Source organism: Eumetopias jubatus, unplaced genomic scaffold (assembly GCF_037043125.1).
Source record: "Eumetopias jubatus isolate StellerSeaLion01/CBP00866 unplaced genomic scaffold, mEumJub1_p1.0 scaffold_1, whole genome shotgun sequence".
Lineage (NCBI taxonomy): Eukaryota > Metazoa > Chordata > Mammalia > Carnivora > Otariidae > Eumetopias > Eumetopias jubatus.
Window position 1 is genome coordinate 191,935,261 of NW_028274807.1, and position 18,394 is coordinate 191,953,654.

General features: G+C 42.7%; 1 protein-coding gene across 15 annotated transcripts in view; it reads right to left on the reverse strand.

Moving 5' to 3' along the window:
• PXK (PX domain containing serine/threonine kinase like) overlaps positions 1-18,394 on the reverse strand; it is a 75,507-nt gene that overhangs the window by 36,121 nt on the left and 20,992 nt on the right. For 14 of the 15 annotated variants that reach the window (XM_028110345.2, XM_028110344.2, XM_028110359.2 and 11 more), the window contains exons 2-4: positions 14,831-14,881; positions 12,251-12,298; positions 3,378-3,564 (exon numbers count right to left, since the gene is read on the reverse strand). In XM_028110345.2, the coding sequence (XP_027966146.1) occupies positions 3,378-3,564; positions 12,251-12,298; positions 14,831-14,881 (286 nt within the window). Of the gene's footprint in view, positions 1-3,377; positions 3,565-12,250; positions 12,302-14,830; positions 14,882-18,394 lie in introns of those variants that run through there. The other variant, XM_088027821.1, reaches the window with a different exon arrangement.

The window sequence follows — 18,394 nt, forward strand, 5'->3', positions numbered from 1 at the left end:
GTTTCAGGACTAGAAGAGGACCTGAGGCTCACAGAGGGGAAATGTTGCTGATGACAAAGCTGGGACCCAGGATCCAAGCCTCCATATTTGTGGTCCAAGTGACTTCTGCATGGACATTAAAAAATCCCCTTATTCTGGGGCGCCTGGGTGGCTTAGTCATTAAGGGTCTGCCTTTGGCTCAAGTCATGGTCCCAGGGTCCTGGGATCAAGCCTCGCGTCGGGCTCCCTCCTCCACGGGAAGCCTGCTTCTCCCTCTCCCGCTCCCCCTGCTTGTGTTCCCTCTCTTGCTGTGTCTCTGTCAAATAAATAAATAAAATCTTAAAAAAAAAAAAAATCCCCTTATTCTGAGGGGGTTTGAGGTTTTGAGGTGAGAAGATGGCTACAGTGCACTGGGGCTTTTGAATGATAGCAGCACCTCGTTAATAAGATGAACAAGGTGAGGTGTGTGTGGGGTGGAGTATGTGTGCATGTGTGTCTTCCCATATAAGCCCCTCATGACTGGAGACACCTGTTCTCCCTGTAACAAAAGCCGGCCCTCAATTAGACTTGGTAATACAAATGGACACCTCATAACTCCTCCACAGAGCACCAAGGACCTCTATTTCCTTGGTCATCTGGAGCACCCCAGGAAAAGAAAGAAAAGATCAGAAATCCCAAGCTGGAGAGTCATGGAGAGAGGAGGCAGCCGCTGATGCCCTGAAGCTCCTAGTTACCCAACCACTGGGGACCAGGATGGCATCACAGTCCGCCTCTGACCAGGCATCTTTAACCTCAGAGCAAGAGGCAGGAAGAGTAGCCTTGGTGACTTTGGCCACATGAGCACAGAACTCAGATCCTGCTAAAGTGGAGCGGGGTGGTGACCACAGACCATTTGGAAGCGGATAAGAGGTGGAGACCTTATCCACATGAAAGGGGGGAGTGACCCTGCTTAGAGAAGAGCCACAGGTCGGCAGTATGCAGAGTGCCCTCAGGAACCCGAGGCCATGCTTTGAGTTTCAGGAAGCCGGACAAGTTCGTCCGGTCACCCAGTTTTCCGGGGATTGGCTCAGTCAAGCTGGTGCAGAGAAGACTGCCTGGGCTTCCCTTTCCTGAAGCTGCTAGTGAGTCAGCCTAGAGGCAAGACAAGTTCTGACGTTTCATTCAAAGGGGGCAATAAATCAGCATCTCTCTGAAAACAGCATCCATCCCCTATTGTTTCATTACAGGACTGTGTCCTCTAAATAGCAGCGGCTTCATGAGCATTTGGGTCCCGGTGGGAGTCTCGGCAGCCTTCTTAGATCTCTGCCCACATTTGCTTTGGATTCCTGACTCTCTGCCGTGCGGGGGTGGGGGGGGAGGAGAAAGATCAAGAACAATAGCAGCATGTGAGGGGGTACAGTAGAAGGAAATATAGGAATCAGATAATCTTTCAGGGGCAAAGCAGCATTTTAATTGGAAAACACGCAGATGTTGTACACTTCTACAGTCTAACAAATGTGCAACCCTAGGTAAGGTCTTTCTTCTCAGGCGATGTCTCATCTATAAAATGAAAGGGCTAGTCTGGATATGCCTGCTCCAAAATCTCTTCTAGCTCTGACCCCACATAACTCAATGTACTCATGGCACAAGTTCCCTACAAGCAGGGAGCACACCTTCCTTGCCCCTGCACCCCCACCACCAGGCCTGCACCCAGCATAGCTGGGTGGCATAGGCATAGCTGACAGTGAAGGTCTACAGAACGAACAGCATCATCCTGTGTGCACTACACCTTGAGGCTTGCCCTCGGGAACACATTCGCACACACTCTTGGGAAATACAGAGACAAACCAATGAACAGGGCTAGGTTAGGGCTGATTTGATAACAGTCAGTATAGATGGCTCACCATCTGACAATGTGGGGAACAATGTAGGTGAAGCACAGTGACTGAAAGCCATGAGAGAGATTACTCTGGAAGAAGTTAAGCTGTCCTGGGAGCCCCTGTCCTGTGATGCCTTTTCTCCTAGATGAACCAAAAACCAACTGGTGGAAGAATGAAAGCCTTGTAATAACTTAACACTCGATTTCATCACTTAGAGTAAATGTGTTTGAACTAAACTTTCCTTCACTTGGTTGCATTCTAGAAAGCCATTTTTCTTACCTCTACAGGTACTTCCACTAGAAGATGGGAGGTACATTCTATTGCAAGGCTTCTCAGACTGTAATGCACATGCAAATCACCTGGGGACTTTATTAAACTCAGATCCTGATCCATAGGTTTGGGATGGGGCCTGAATTCGGCATTTTTGACAAGCTCCCAGTGATGCGAATGCTATGGGTCAGAGGACCACACTGTGATGTGAGGAGCAAGGTCCAAGGGCTGTGGTTTTCAAACTCTGGCTGCATACTGCAATCTCTCGGGGAGCTTTACAAACTAGGAGCCTCCCCCACCCCCCCCTCCCGTAGAGATTTTCATTTAATTGGCATGAGTACCTGGGCATCAGGATTTTTTAAAGCTCCCTGGGTGAGTCTATTATGCAGAAAAATTTGGTACCTGACAAGCAGTCCCGTATTTCCCTCTCTCTGAAACAGGAATAAAAGTGCCTCCCTCTAATTACTTCAAAAGCAGTGTTTTGAGGACCTGAAATGTAACATGTATACAATCTATTCTCTTAGCAAGGAAATCAGCTTATTAAAAATACCCAGAGTTCCACTAAGACTCTAAGCATGGCTCAGCTTTAACAAATCAGTCGAATTCTAGTCACTGGTTCAGTTCTACAATGGTTTCCATTGGTCTCCTGAAAGCCACCCCAGAATACTGAATAGTTAATCACTCATTCTGCAGACAACAGGCTTAGGTTATTGACGACAGCTTTGTGTGTAACTGGCACCCTTTCCACCTCGGTCCCCTGACTGATCCAGGGAATGTTTGGAAGACAACTAGCTCCTCCTCAGGCTTTGCCTTGAGTGGGTCTCTGGGAGCAACTGGGAAGACACAGAAAGGACCCTTTTGAAACACTCTCAGTATAAAGTAATTCCCCGAAAAACCAGACATACTATATGTTGTAAATACAAAAAGAGATCCATATAAAAATCAAATTGAGATTATGGTACAGATTATTGTGGATTATTTACTTTCTTTTCTGTCAGGGACGATAATAAAGACAAGACTGTTAAGTACAAGACCCAATAACTTCTCTTTCATATTCTTCTGTGCAAACATCACATTTTAGAAGTAATTATTTTTTTCTTATACTCCTACAGTAAATTACAATCGGGTATAGTACTAATAAGCAAGTAATGCCCTATAACAAATGTACATATGGCCCCGTCTGGAAATAATTCCTCCTACATGTTGTCTCCAGCAAAGAACAGTGCCTCTATGGTCATGCAACCGTGGCTCAGAGACCCCTTTGCTTACCAGTGTAGTTTGCAGAATAGTTGTTTGGGTCTAAAAACTTCTTAACCAGCTCACAATTAGACAAGATATGATTTGTGGTGATAACGTTGAGATAGTTCTGAAGACCTTTCTGCCTCTCAGCTATGAATTCACGATCCATGTTACCAATCAATTTTTTGGGAGGAAGAGGTAGACTGAGGCCTGCAATCTTTAATTAAAAGAGAAAAAGTATTACACTCCTGTCATCTCCACATAAGATGTAGTATCAGAATCCTGAGCCACCACATTTCATTAAGATGCACCCTGATTTCAGTGCTAGGATAAAAATGTGAAAAACTGCAACTGAGAATCGGTAAAATGCTGTATTAAGCATAGCAACTTTAAAACTTAATTTTTTTTAAGTTTTTCCATCAAACTCATATATGAACATAACTGCGAGTCAAGCAGTATTTTCATTATTAGCAGTCCCATGACACTCCCCCGCAACCACCCCTGCCAACAGGTGACCTAGCCATTATCCACTCCCCAGAGACAGCCACATCAAATCTTCTCAGTCGATCTTTTTGGCACAGGGTTCATTATGAACTGATTTTCATTTTTAGGTATTAATCTATTAATTTCCCGTTATGGATTAAGTTTTCTTTCACAATCCTGATCTCAGCCCACATGCAACTTATTCCTAATCCCTCAAATATAGCTATAATTTTATTTAGTGCAACAATATTCCTGTTTACATTAGGTGATCTGCACCACTGAGCCAGAAAGCCATGCTTACAATTCCTTTTTTTATCAGCTGGTCCTTTTGGTTTGTTTGTTTTAGTTTTCTATTCAACTCCAAACTTTCCATCTAAGCATTTTCTCAACATATTCAGATAGAAAGACGCATCAATTTCGTCTTCTTGAGGAGTGCCTGCTCCAAGCAGCACGGGTGGTCCCTACACTTGCTGGGCTGGCATTCTGGGACATCACACTAGGGACGCTTTTTCCTTTCTCCTGTGAACCCCATTTCTAGATCCATACCTTCCTTTTTTGTAGAAGAATCCCTGATTTTTGGTGGGGATACCCTCCGTCAGCTTCCTAAAAAGGGAGCCAGGGAGGGACGTCAGTTTTTTGAAAAGGTGCATGTGTAAATGTCTTTATTCTATCCTCACACTTAAGTGATAGAGAATCTTGATGTGGAATTTTTTTATTTATTTATTTGACAGAGAGAGAGACAGCAAGAGAGGGAACACAAGCAGGGGGAGTGGGAGAAGCAGGCTTCCCGCAGAGCAGGGAGCCCGATGCGGGGCTCCATCCCGGGACCCCAGGATCATGACCTGAGCCGAAAGCAGACGCTTAACGACTGAGCCATCCAGGCGCCCCTTGATGTGGAATTCTAAGTTGGAAATATTTGTTCTTCACAATTTTTAAGAACTACTTTATTGTCTTCTAGCTTCCGGTGCTGCTGTTAGCAGATTCTTGCTTCCGTTTTTGTTTTGTTTCCCTCCCTGGAAGCTTCTAGGATCTTCTCCTTGACCCCAGTTTGTGAAATCCATGTGCCTCTCTGCAGGTCTATTTTTACCCTCTGTGCAGAGTACCCAGCCCTTTCTATCTGGAGATGAACATCCTTATGTTCTTTGGTATTTTCTTGTATTAGGTCGTTATTTCTTCCCCTCTGCGCCCTTTGCTTTCTTTCCTCTTATTCCAGTGTTGGGCCTTCTGGACTGGTCCTCTATTCTCATCTTTTCTCTCCTACTTTCCACCTTTGTTAAACAATATTTTTTCCTACCGAAAAAATTTTCTGGGATAGTTCCTTTATCATTCAGCTCTTCTAAAGAGTTCTCATTTCTACTACTATTTTTTCTTTTCTTTAATAGCATCCTGAATGTAACACAATTTCTTATCTCTCTGAGATCATAAAAGATAATCTTTCTGAAGAGCCTGAAATGTTCCTCTTACTGCATATATTCTGCTTCCTGAAGGTTCTTTTTATTTTTATTTTTTTCCTGTTTGTTTTCATTGTTATCTTTTATGTTAAAAGTGTTCCTTGGGAAGGGGGGGCGCCTGAGTGGCTCAGTTCGTTAGCATCTGCCTTTGGCTCAGGTCATGATCTCAGGGTCCTGGGATCCAGTCCCGAGTTGGGTTCCCTGCTCAGCGGGGAGTCTGCCTGTCCCTCTCCCTCTCCCTCTGCCCACTCGTGCTTGCTCTCTCTCTCTCTCAAATAATAAATAAATAAATCTTAAAAAAAAAAAAAAGTGTTCCTTAGGAATCTGGTGATCCTGGGCTGTCTGCTCATACTAAAGAGCATGACAACAAAAGCTGACTTAGAAGCACTCGGTGAGTGGCTGAGGCTTATCTGTTATGGGTTTTAGCACAGGACTTGACTCAACTGTTTCACTGGGAAAACCTGTGATCTCAGTATCTTTAGCTCTTTCTTCTTAGGCTGGGCAGATTCCCCTTCCCGCAAATCTTCCAATACCCTACCTGGAGGGTATAGGTCTGACTACCAATACTCTGGGAGCTGAAAGAAAGAAGGTTTGCAGAAGGGGGCAAAGGTGGGGGCGAGAGGCAGTGCTCACATGAATTATGTGATTCCTGCATTCCCCAATCCAAAGACTATTCTCCCCTCTCCAGAGAATAAACTTCCAATTCTCTGCTAGAGGGAGAAGGGCAGGCATAACTTGCTAGATGGGGGAAGATCTGGGGATCTGACTGCTTCTTAAACGTACTCTCAACTCCTGATTTCAGCTCAACCTTGCCCCACACTGGAGGCAGCACCTTGAGCTAAACCTTTTGGAGGTTCTATGGTATAAAATGGGACCCAGTGGGGTTATCCACCCCCCCTCCCAGCTCAGAATTCTGCCTTCCTATATCTCCTTAATTGGTTAACTCTCATCCACTGGATTTGCAGCTTCAAATGTTTTGTTGTGATTTTATCTTTTCCTATTCTACTTACCCTTGAGGGTGAGGGTGTGTGTGTGTGTGTGTGTGTGTGTGTGTGTGTGTGTGTAAGATCAACTTACTGTTGTTTTAGAGTGGCTTCAGGAGAAAGGAAAAGTAAATGTAGGTGCTCAACCTATCATTTTCCAGATCACTTAAAACTTTGTGAGTCTATTTTTTAAACTTAGAAAACAAAGCATCAGGGACACCTGGGTGGCTCAGTCATTAAGTGTCTGCCTTCAGCTCAGGTCATGATCCCAGGGTCCTGGGATCGAGTCCCACATCGGGCTCCTTGCTCAGGGGGGAACCTGCTTCTCCCTCTACCTGCTGCTCCCCCTGCTTGTGTGCGCTCGCTCGCTCTCTGACAAAATCGTAAAAAAAAAAAGCATCAGGGGCGCCTGGGTGGCTCAGTCGGTTGAGCGTCTGCCTTCGGCTCAGGTCACGATCCCAGGGTCCTGGGATGGAGCCCCACATCGGGCTCCCTGCTCAGCGGGGAGCCTGCTTCTCCCTCCCCCACTCTCCCTGCTTGTGTTCCCTCTCTCACTGTGTCTCTCTCTGTCAAATAAATAAATAAAATCTTTTAAAAAAAAGCATCAGATTGGTATCTTAATTTAATGAGAAAAATCACTTTCAAAGAGCAGTTGTATTCTACACTTGTGCTTAGATTAGAACAGCCCAAGTGACATGCATATTGATGGAGGGGAAGGTCTTAAGAGAAGGGCATCTTTAATTCAGGAAAGGATGTAATCTAAACCACCCATGTGGGCAAACCTAACTTAGCCTGTTCCACTCTGTATTTTTCAAACAACAGTGAAGAACTTGAACTCAACATTGGACAAGATGAAAAGGTTGGCTTACAATCCTAAATTGCCTATTTCTCCAACATAATTATGAAAATGTGTGGGAGCATACTTAGAATGAATTTTCTATCATGGCAGAATTCACTGCTAGATAAGACACATAAATTGCAGGTCATTTTCCTCATTTACACAATTAGGCTTTACCTAATAGCAGTTTCTTTATTTAAATAAAAAGCATACTTAGGAAGAAAGCACATCACTTAGCTAATACACATCCAAGTGAATCACTTTATTATTATTATTATTTTTGTTCCAGAGCATTGAGTAATATAGAGTAATCAAAGGTACTACTAAAAACACAACTGATATTTCTTTTTTTTTTTTAATATTTTATTTATTTATTTGACAGAGAGAGAGAGACAGTTAGAGAGGGAGCACAAGCAGGGGGAGTGGGAGAGGGAGAAGCAGGCTCCTGGCTGAGCAGGGAGCCCGATGCGGGGCTCGATCCCAGGACTCTGGGATCATGACCTGAGCCGAAGGCAGACGCCAAACGACTGAGCCACCCAGGCGCCCCCACAACTGATATTTCTTTTAAAAAAATTATTTTATTGGAGTGCCTGGATGGCTCAGTCAGTTAAGCATCTGACTTCAGCTCAGGTCATGATCTCAGGGTCTGGGATCAGGCCCTGAATCGGGCTCCCTGTTTAGCAGGGAATCTGCTTGTCCCTCTTCCTCTGCCTCTTTCCCTTCCCCTCCCCTTGTGCTCAATCTCTCTCATATAAATAAATAAAATCTTAAATAAAAGGGTCCAATTCTTGGTATTGGCTCAGGTCGTGATCTCAGGGTCCTGTGATCGAGCTCTGCATCAGACTCTGCTCAGTGCAGAGTCTGCTTGAGATTCTCTTTCCCTCTCTCTTTGTCTCTCCTCCCCAAGCTATCTTTCTCTCTAAAATAAATAAAATATTAAAAATATATATGTAAAATTACCATGTACCAATATCAGCCCGTTTGCCTGCACTACCTGCCTGACACCTGACCCAGATGAATCCCCCATGACTCAGAATGGAGTCACATCTACATCATCGGATTCAAACCCCAACAGAGCTATTTTCATTCATGGTGAGGATATGAAAATGAGTTTGATAAGGTATTTGTTTTGAACTTTGTGGCCTCCAAGCTTCCACCAATCTATTTGTTCAAGCTTCATTTCATTTTAGGAAAATGTATTGATCTGCCAGACATCCCAGCAGCTCTTCCAAATCATCAGGTGAAACAAAGTGTTCTTTACCAACAGCTGCAATTATAGATTCTTTGCTATGCCAGTCCACTAGACAGACTGGAGGTTGTTTACTGCTCTGCCTTAAGATCTCACAGTAAATACTTCTCCAAGTATTACTAGTATGTAATATGTGTGTTATTTTAAAAAATCTTGCCTTTTAAAAAAGATTAGCATTCAGGCACCTGGGTGGCTCAGTCGTTAAGCATCTGCCTTTGGCTCAGGTCATGATCCCAGGGTCCTGGGATCAAGTCCCACATCAGGCTCCTTGCTCGGCGGGAAGCCTGCTTCTCCCTCTCCCACTCCCCCTGCTTGTGTTCCCTCTCTTGCTGTCTCTCTCTCTGTCAAATAAATAAATAAAATCTTAAAAAATAAAAAAAAGATTAGCATTCAAGAGACACTTTCTCTTTCAGCTTTCTCCCAGAATTTCTAAAATGTTTGCCAATTATAGAATATAAAATTTAGAAGTCCAATGACTCATTAAGAGGGAGGGAAAGAGAATATTAGCACAGAGCAATCAAGTCTCTCCACAATGATTTCCTAGACACCTACACATCGATGGCTTCAAGCCATGGCACCTCACCATCCCATTTTCAAGAGCTTTCCTCTTTAACACACCCTACGGATTCCCTTGAGTTCCTTGTATATGAGGAAGAGAACAAGAAAGCCAGTGGAGAAGCCCCAAAGACCCATTCATAACACCTGCAGAATGAGAAGGTGAAGGGGAAATAATCTCCAAAGTGAGGTCTAGAGCCCATAATCCGAGCTGCTATAGCGGCCTCTAAATTAAATTATATGATAAACTATATCGTAATTTCAAGAAAACTAGTTCTGTCTGGAGGAGGAACCAACAAACTCTGAATCTGTTCCATCTTTCATTTTCATGATCAGATCTCAGTGGTCTGCAAATGGCCTTCAACCATATTCCAGTGAGTATTCTAGGGATTTCTGAGCTCTCAACAGACCCTCAATTTGTGCCAATCTCTACGTAACAGTAGAGTCTCTCCTAGGTCAACAGTGGGCAATAAAATTCAAATCACAAAGCATCCATGCTACAACAGACCTGAGAAGTCATCTAGTTCAACCCCTTGTTTCAGATGGGGAAAGGGGGGATGGAGAGGGAAAAGAAATGACCCAAGTTCTCCCTGCTGTAAGGGGCAGAGTCTGGGCTCCTTCCCAATCTGAGCGTTCCTGGCTCAGTCCCCACCATTTCAGTTCCTATGCCTTTCTTTTGTTTTGTTGTATGTGGTCTCCCGAGATGGTTACTGATTTGATGTTGCCTTTAAAATAAGGTAGTGATTCGGGACACCTGGGTGGCTCAGTCGGCTGGGGAGCTGACTCTTAGTTTCTGCTCAGATCATGATCTCAGGGTGGTGGGACCAAGCCCTGCCTGAGGGGTCCCCACTCAGTAGGGAGTCTGCCTGTCCCCCTCTCTCTACCCCTCCCCCCGTTCACATGCACCCTCTCTCTAAAATAAATAAATAAATCTTTAAAATAAGATAGTGATTCTTCTTTACCACAAAATATGCTCATTATAGAAAGTTATGAAAATGCACCTTTCTTTTTCTATTTCTTTGCTTATTTAGCTTATATCTGCTTGTTTATAGAGAACTTGGAAAGTACAAAACAGTATAAAGAGCCAGAAAAAAAAAAACATAAAACCCATGATCCTGCCACCTGGGGATCACCATTGTTAACAGCTTGGCGTATTTCCCTCCAATCTTTTTTTCTAAACATTTCATGTAATTATATTATACTGCATGTATAATTTTACATCCTGCTTTTTTTTTTCTCTCAGTTTGGCATCTTTCCTATTGGAGTCAGACAACTCTGCATATGTATTATGTTTCTCTTTCTTCAGTAGGAACTCATCTATCCATCAGAAAGGGTAATCAGACACTAAAAATCATGGTCACAGTTTTATTCTGTGGTTTTTAGAGTCTTTTTGGTCTGTTTTATGGAGGTTGTTTTGAAATTATTTTCTTGCCAAAAAGCTGTATGTACTTTCTTCTGTTTGTTTACTTGGATCTAGAAAAACCTCCCACTGAAATGATGTCTGGCCATATCCTGCCCAGCATAAGCCAACATCAATACACGTGGATATTTGCATTTGAAATAAAATGCACACTGAAAGTGCCTATTTTAAAAGGGAAAATTACACTGAAGCAAAAATAAAATTCTATTATATTAAAAAGGCCATAATTGAATAGTCATAGAGATTCAACCTTACATCCCCTAAGCAAGAACAAACAAGAGATAGGGCGCCTGGGTGGCTCAGTTGTTAAGCGTCTGCCTTCGGCTCAGGTCATGGTTCCAGGGTCCTGGGATCGAGCCCCACATAGGGCTCCCTGCTCCGCGGGAAGCCTGCTTCTCCCTCTCCCACTGCCCCTGCTTGTGTTCCCTCTCTCACTTTGTCTCTCTGTCAAATAAATAAACAAAACCTTAAAAAAAAAAAAAAAAGAACAAACAAGAGATAAAACCCTCTCCACTATCCCCCACCCATTCTTGGGGTCTGGGCCTAGACAATTCCAATTTCAGAAACCTTCCTCCCATGAGTCTTACTCAGTCCTGGCTGAATGACACTGTACGAAGACCACTGAGCAAAGGTTCACTTGTGCATCAACATGAAAACACATAGTAGGCTCAATGTTAACTCCCAAATGCTCATGCCATTGTGGAAATGCTGCCTGGGAATGCTGGGAGAGACTTGTGGAGAAAAGCCCCTGCTGGAATAAACTATACATTGGTGCCTTATCCACAATGTCATCACAGAGCCGGCTTTTGTCTAAGTGGAAAGAATATACCATAAAAATCCATACATGAAACCAATTAAACTCATCAATGAGGAGAATTTGATCTCTGCCAATATTTTATCTGGAGATTTAAATCGGTCATACTATAATTAAAATTTAAAAAGACAACATTTGTCAAATGCACGACCATCTGTCAGTTACATAAAGGTCTGCAGACACTCAGGCCAATTCTATCAGAGAACAAGTTAGGCATTCATGTTTTCCGCAGGGTTGTAAATAATGTTACAGTTTGGACTCTACATTTGCTGTTTTCCAAAGCCTGATCAATAACTGTGGTCTTCTGAAGGAAAGGCAGCATGTTGCTCGCTCTCAGCCAGCAGTCCTCCTGACCTTTGGGGACAGGACCAGAGGTCACTCAGAATAGGTAATCAGTGATGGCTAGCTCACCAATGAATGGGGAGCAGTGCTTCACCTCCCGGCTGGACTGGTCATAAACCAAGCGCTGCGGCTCAGGGTTTATGTTACCATTCAAGTCTGAGATGTGACCCAAGCCCAATGGTCTGCAGTAACCAATCTGCTAAATGGATACATGGGTGCTACTGCCAGTACTTACTATGGTGCTAAAGCCCCTCTAGGACCCTTCCATCATGACCAGCACAGCTCTTTCCAAAAACAGACTGCAGCTCATCCCTCTTTCCATAATGGCTACCAAGTTAGGAACATTTAAATCAAAGGGATTTAGAAATAGGTATTTAAGAGAAAAAAGTTACAGTGAAAAAAGCTGTCTCTAGTTACTGCTGAGTATTGATCTGCAATGCTGACTATGCAGTGGTGAGAGTCTGAGACAGTCCCAGCTCTAAGTGAATGACTCCAGCAATCCAGCTAGTCATTCCTCATCTGTGCAAGGGACTGTGGTTAGGATGCAGTCTCGCACACAGGTACTCACTTGCCAGGTGATTATTATAAATTACATGTTTGTTCCCAAAAGTTTATTTTTAGAGCCACACATTATCTGTATAACATATAAGTCTATCTCCTCCACCAGGAAAATTTGCTAATTTTTCGTTCCTGATATTGCCATTTCCAACCAGTTTCTAGGACACCCCACGCAATGACCATGTGTCATTAGTGTTTTCGAATATTTACCTGCAAGCTGTTGTTCAGCAAATCAAAGTCACTGTATCTCCTAACGATCTGTAAGACAAGACAGTGGTGTTTTCATTCGGCAAAGACCATCTCTTTTCATTTCCTTATTTAATATATATTGGCATTCTAGGGCCGAGGCACTTGAACTAAGGGTAGTAGGGCTTTTATCTGGTGCTTAACTTGCTTAACTGGACAGGCCCAGAAAACAGACCTAGCAGTGCTCAGAGTTGGCTGGGCCATGGGAAACTGGTTAACGCCAGTCAAATACACAAGATACCAATAGGAAAGAGAGAATGATGATGTATTTGTTTTTAGGATGAATAGCCCTTTAAATATCTTTCTCATTAACCAGGCACCTGGAAAGATGAATTAATGATTTACCCCCTCAAAAAAAAAAAAAGTTTTACTGAACATGAAATCAAAGTAAAAAAAGTGGACAAAGCACTTTGAGGCCCTTTCATCCTTGTCCTGGATAAAATTTCCCTTGGTTGAGAGCCCACCATTATAGAGACAGGACTGTACCTGCAGGCAAAGAGGCCACACCTCTCCTGGATACCCCATGTTTCCCCTCTTGGCAGACAGTCCACTTCCCATTGTCTATACATCCTTTCTTAGTTAGGTTGATGCTACTGATTAGGCCAGAGTCAAATTCCACTAGCTCTTCAGGCTCTGGGCAAGGAAATTATTTTGATTTGGACTGGTTGACTTGAACCTTTTTTGATGACTCTCAAATGTTAGTGAGCAGAATTACCTACCAATCTTCTAGGACTCTGCCCTCAGAGGATCTCCTACAATAGGCACACAGTGGGGCCCAAGAGTCTACTTTTTTGTGAAGTATCCCGGGGATTCTAATGCACTGTATCTGGAAAATCCTAAACCAAGGATTGATTTCTCTGGTAGGACAATGCTATCGCCCTGCTTGTCAACTACACATGCAAGAGTTAAACAGAAGGCCATCCCTCCTAAGTGCAAAGGAGCAAAAGGCAGCACAGCGGCTAATCACAGAGAATACACAGATTCCAACCCTGTTCTGTCACTGATTTCAGTGTGACCATGGCCTCGTTACTAACCCCTTGAATGTAAAATGGGGAGCTGCAATCACGCAGAACTGTTTTTAAAGGGTTAAGTGAATTAATTAATGTGCCTGAACCAGCGCCTGACAACAAATGCTCAATAGATGTTAAATAGTGTAACCATTCACACAAAAAACAGTTTGAAATTTGGGGCAAAGAAAAGACCAAGTGTGGACCACTGTGGTCCAAGACTGCTTAGGGTGAGAGGTAAGATTCAGGCCTGAAGGACAAGGTGAGATGTTTTGTAGTGGAGACGGGGAGGGTAATTATAATTACGAAAGCAAGAGAGAAATGGCCCTGGGCGGCTCAGTTGTTAAGCGTCTGCCTTCAGCTCAGATCATGGTCCCAGGGTCCTGGGATCGAGCCCCGCGTCGGGCTCCCTGCTCCACGGGAAGCCTGCTTCTCCCTCTCCCACTCCCCCTGCTTGTGTTCCCTCTCTCGCTGTGTCTCTCTCTGTCAAATAAATAAATAAAATCAAGAAAGAAAAGAAAGAGAAGAGAAGAGAAGAGAAGAGAAGAGAAGAAAGAAAGAAAGAAAGAAAGAAAGAAAGAAAGAAAGAAAGAAAAAGAAATGGCCCCTAGAGAGAAGTCAGCCACCCTCTGCAAAGTCAAAAGAAAGAAAAAGAAATGGCCCCTAGAGAGAAGTCAGCCACCCTCTGCAAAGTCAAAAGAAAGAAAAAGAAATGGCCCCTAGAGAGAAGTCAGCCACCCTCTGCAAAGTCAACTGACAGAGGAAGGACCTCTGGATCCAAGTAGGAAGTTTTTTCTCTCCGAGGAGTGCAGACCCTAGGGTCATGAGGTGACCCTCACCTACAGTCAGCGGGGGACCTGGCAGTAGCGTTTTGCCCAAGAGTGGACTGGGAGTCCATGAAATGCATCAGGTGTGAGCTGTGCAATGTCCAGGGTCCTGTCTAGTCTTTCCTCCCTATGGACTTAACTCTAACCGGCCCCACCTACACCATGGCTTCAGGGGAGGAGGTGTGAATTGCTAAGAACAAAACAAGTAATCTGCCTACTATCTATCTATCCTACTCTGGGTCAAACTAGAGAACAAATTCCTAGATACTCTCTGTGGTAACATCATACACAAATTAAACCAAACAAATGGGAACAGAAAAGCCTTTGGAAATAAATATCTTTTTTTTCTTAAATTTTTTTTAAAGATTTTATTTATTTATTTGACAGAGACACAGCGAGAGAGGGAACACAAGCAGGGGGAGTGAGAGAGGGAGAAGCAGGCTTTCCACGGAGCAGGGAGCCCAATGTGGGGCTTGATCCCAGCACCCTGGGATCATGACCCGAGCGGAAGGCAGAAGCCTAACGACTGAGCCACCCAGGCGCCCCTGGAAATAAATATCTTAAGGCTGAAAGTTTATCTCTAAAAGAAACAGGATTCATATTTATGCATGTTTTGGTTTTTCCACATTTTTGGCTGCCCCGAGTCAGACTTTTATTTATAAACACTTAAACATTTTTCTAGGGACCAAAAAAAAAAAAAAAAAGCTTACCTGCCAACTGTTTTCTACAGAAATTCCTCTTTGCACCCGAATGATGTACTCCTAAAAAAGACGGGGGGGGGGGGGAGGGAGAGCCTCAGTTATAAGACACCCAAATCAGAGAATCAAAACTAAGTGAAAATATCAGATAAAGTAGACTTCAGAGCAAAGAAAAGTACTAGAGACAGAGGATATTACATCGAGATAAAACAGTAATCTACCAGCAAGACAAAGCAATCTTAAATGTGTATATACCAAACACCAGAGCTGTAAAATATGAGAGGCAAAAACTGATGGAACTGAAAGAAGAAATGGGCAAACCCATTTCTAAGCAACTGCCTTCGGCTCAGGTCATGATCCTGGAGTCTCTGGATCGAGTCCCGCATCGGGCTCCCTGCTCAGTGGGGAGTTTGCTTCTCCCTCTGACCCTCCCCCATCTTGTGCTCTCAATCTCTCTCTCTCAAACAAATAAATAAAATCTTTATATAAAAAAAAGACGACCACAATGAGAGAGTACTATACACCTACCACAATGACTAAAACAAACAAAAAATAATACCAAATGCTGGCTAGGATACAGAGAAACTGGATCACACATATATTGCCAGTGGGAATGTAAAATGGTACAGTCACTCTGGAATACAACTTAACAGTTTCTTAAGAGATTAAACATGCAGCTATCATATGACCCAGCAATTGTACTCCTGGGCATTACCCCAGAGAAATGAGCATTTATGTTCACACAAAACTTGTACACGAACTCATAGCAGCTTTATTAGTAACAGTCCAAAAATAGAAACAAGCCAGATGTCCATAAACAGGTGAATGGTTAAACTTTGCTACATCCATATCATGGAACAACACTCAGAAACAAAAAGGAATAAACTACTGGTTCACACAACAACTAGGATGAATCTCCAGAGTTATGCTGAGTGAAAAAGCCAATCCCAAAAGATTATAAACTATTTGACTCCATTTATATTGACATTCATGAAATGACAAAATGATAGCTATGGAGAACAAATTAGTGGTTGTAAGAGTTAAGGCTGGATTAGGAGGGTGTGGGGGGAAGCAGGTGTGGCTATAGAATGGCAAAGTGAGGTGCTATGCTTTGAATGTTTGTGTCCCCCCAAAATTCATGTTGAATACTAACACCCAAAGATGATGGTATTAGGAAGTAGGGCCTGTGGGAAGTTCTTAGGTCATGGGAATGAACTCTCATGAATGGAATTACTGCCAAATAAAGGAGGCCCCAGAAGGATCCCTTGCCCCTTCCACCACGAAGATACTCTGAGAAGGTACCAGCTATGAACCAGGAAGAGGACCCTCCCCAGAAGGCAACCATGCTGGCACCCTGATCTCAGACTCTCATCATCTGGAACTGTGAAAAATAAATTTCTGTAGTGCATCAGCCATCCACCCCAGCCTGAGGGATGCTTGGATTGATGGGAATGTTCTGTATCTTGACTGTATCAATGTCAATGTACTGGTTGTGCTACTGAACTACAGTTTTACAAGACAGTACCATTGAAACAAACTGGGGAATGGACATATGGGATCTCTCTGCATTATTTCCTACAACTGCATGTAAATCTATAATTACCTAAAATAAAAAATCTGAACTTAGGCATTCAAAACAAGGTGTGGTAGCAATCAGAAGATTTAAGATCCACGATTTTCAGTGTTCAAAGTTTGCATTCTATATGCATCATCAGCTAGAGAAGGCCATGATTAAGAAAGCAAGTGAAAGGGTAGAATAGAGAGGCAGTGATGGCATTTTCCAGAGAAACCAAATCCAGAGACTCCCCCCCCACCTGCCTGATCATTAACATCTCTCTGTTCCTAAGGAGGAGGGAGAGGAGAGGGTATTAAAAATACACATTCTCAGGCTTTGTACCAGAAACGCTGAATCAGAATCTCTAGGATAGAACCCTAGGAATTAGATGTGTTAACAGCCTCCCCAGGTAATTCTTACTAACAGGTAAGCAGGAAACCCAGACCTAGTCCAGCCTTCTGTCTATATATACAGGGAGTCATGATGAAGGTATAGATTAAATCATATAAGAATGTTGACATTCTTTCCTCAAATGCTCAGAACTGTTTTAGTATCTTTGGGTGGTATGATTTAGGCATTGCCAACAGTCACTACTCAACAAATGCTTACCAACACAGTATTCAACAAATCCTTTCTACTGAATTCTCATTTAAATAGGGGATTTAGAAAACAAAGCCAAATAAGCATTGTTAACCTGGAGACTGGATTTTAAAATAGATCTTAGTGCACTATCATTCATTTCCATTCTGTTTATTTAAGAAAAGTTGATAAAGTTCTCATAGCAGGAGTTCCCGCCTCCTTAGGAATATGTTAAGGATGGTAATTCAACAATATCCACTCAATTATGAGTGAATCAACTGAGTACCTGGCGCTATGCTTAGTTGGGTTCATATGGGGTTATAAAATAAATATTTTAAGACTGATTTGTGTAGTATGGTAAATCTCTTAAGCAATATGCTAATGCAATTATTTCTGAATACATACAGATAAAATGCTAAAAACCTCTGACATTCTTAAATTTGGGGGATCAATCCTTTAGGTTGGAAATTTTCTTTTTTCCAGGGTTGTCTTACTGGCAAATTTTCTGGGCTGTTACATTCTTAGAGGCAAGCTGAAATTAGCACATATAATTGAGTACTTCAAACAACTACACATCGACAAGCTTTTTTGATGCCTAAAATTGGGGGAAAATGTTAATTCTCAAAAATCACTTCTAGCATCTATTATTTCACTATGATTTATAAGAAGAATAACATTAATTTCAAAAATTCCGGTTCAGTGTTGGGCACTTGGTAGGTACTGAATAAACACGGCTGTCTCGCTTTACATACGTTGAGTTTAAAGTTCAGGACTGTGCTTTCTGAAGACGTTGCTGCCAGTAGTAAACATCCACTAAAGCACCCATAACGTTCCAATCCCTGTACTTCTTTCATGCTGCGGTGTAAGTTTGAACAAGAAAAGTACAGTCTGACTTCATTCCTTCCTTCTGTAGACACCCAATTTAGATTTTTTTTAAAAACTTGTCTATAAACATGTGACTCTTGATCTCAGGGTCGTGAGTTTAGACCCACACTGAGGGTAGAGTTTACTTAATAAAATTCAGAACTTCCTGAATGTATATTTGTGCCAGAATAGGTTATGTCTACACTATTCAATTGGCAAACATCTTCTCATTGTATTCCTTTATATATGCTCTTCACCCTTTATTCTTCTCCCCTCCCCACAACTGACAGTAATCATTATGTGTTCTAGTCTTCCATATGCCTCTAGAGTTGTCTCTACTCCAGGATCCCAGCACTATCAGGCTAACAGTCTTGCTAAGGTATTCCTGAAGTCCCTTCACTGATACCCTATAAAGTTGGTTATTATTGATTATGATTATTATATTGTCTTAAAAAAAAAAACCTTGTCTATAAAATGGCACACAATAATGACTGGGAAAAGCATTTGGCAGAGGGAAGCAGTAACTGCAAGATAATACCTGGGTCATGATGTCAGACTGTGATAGCCAAAATGACATC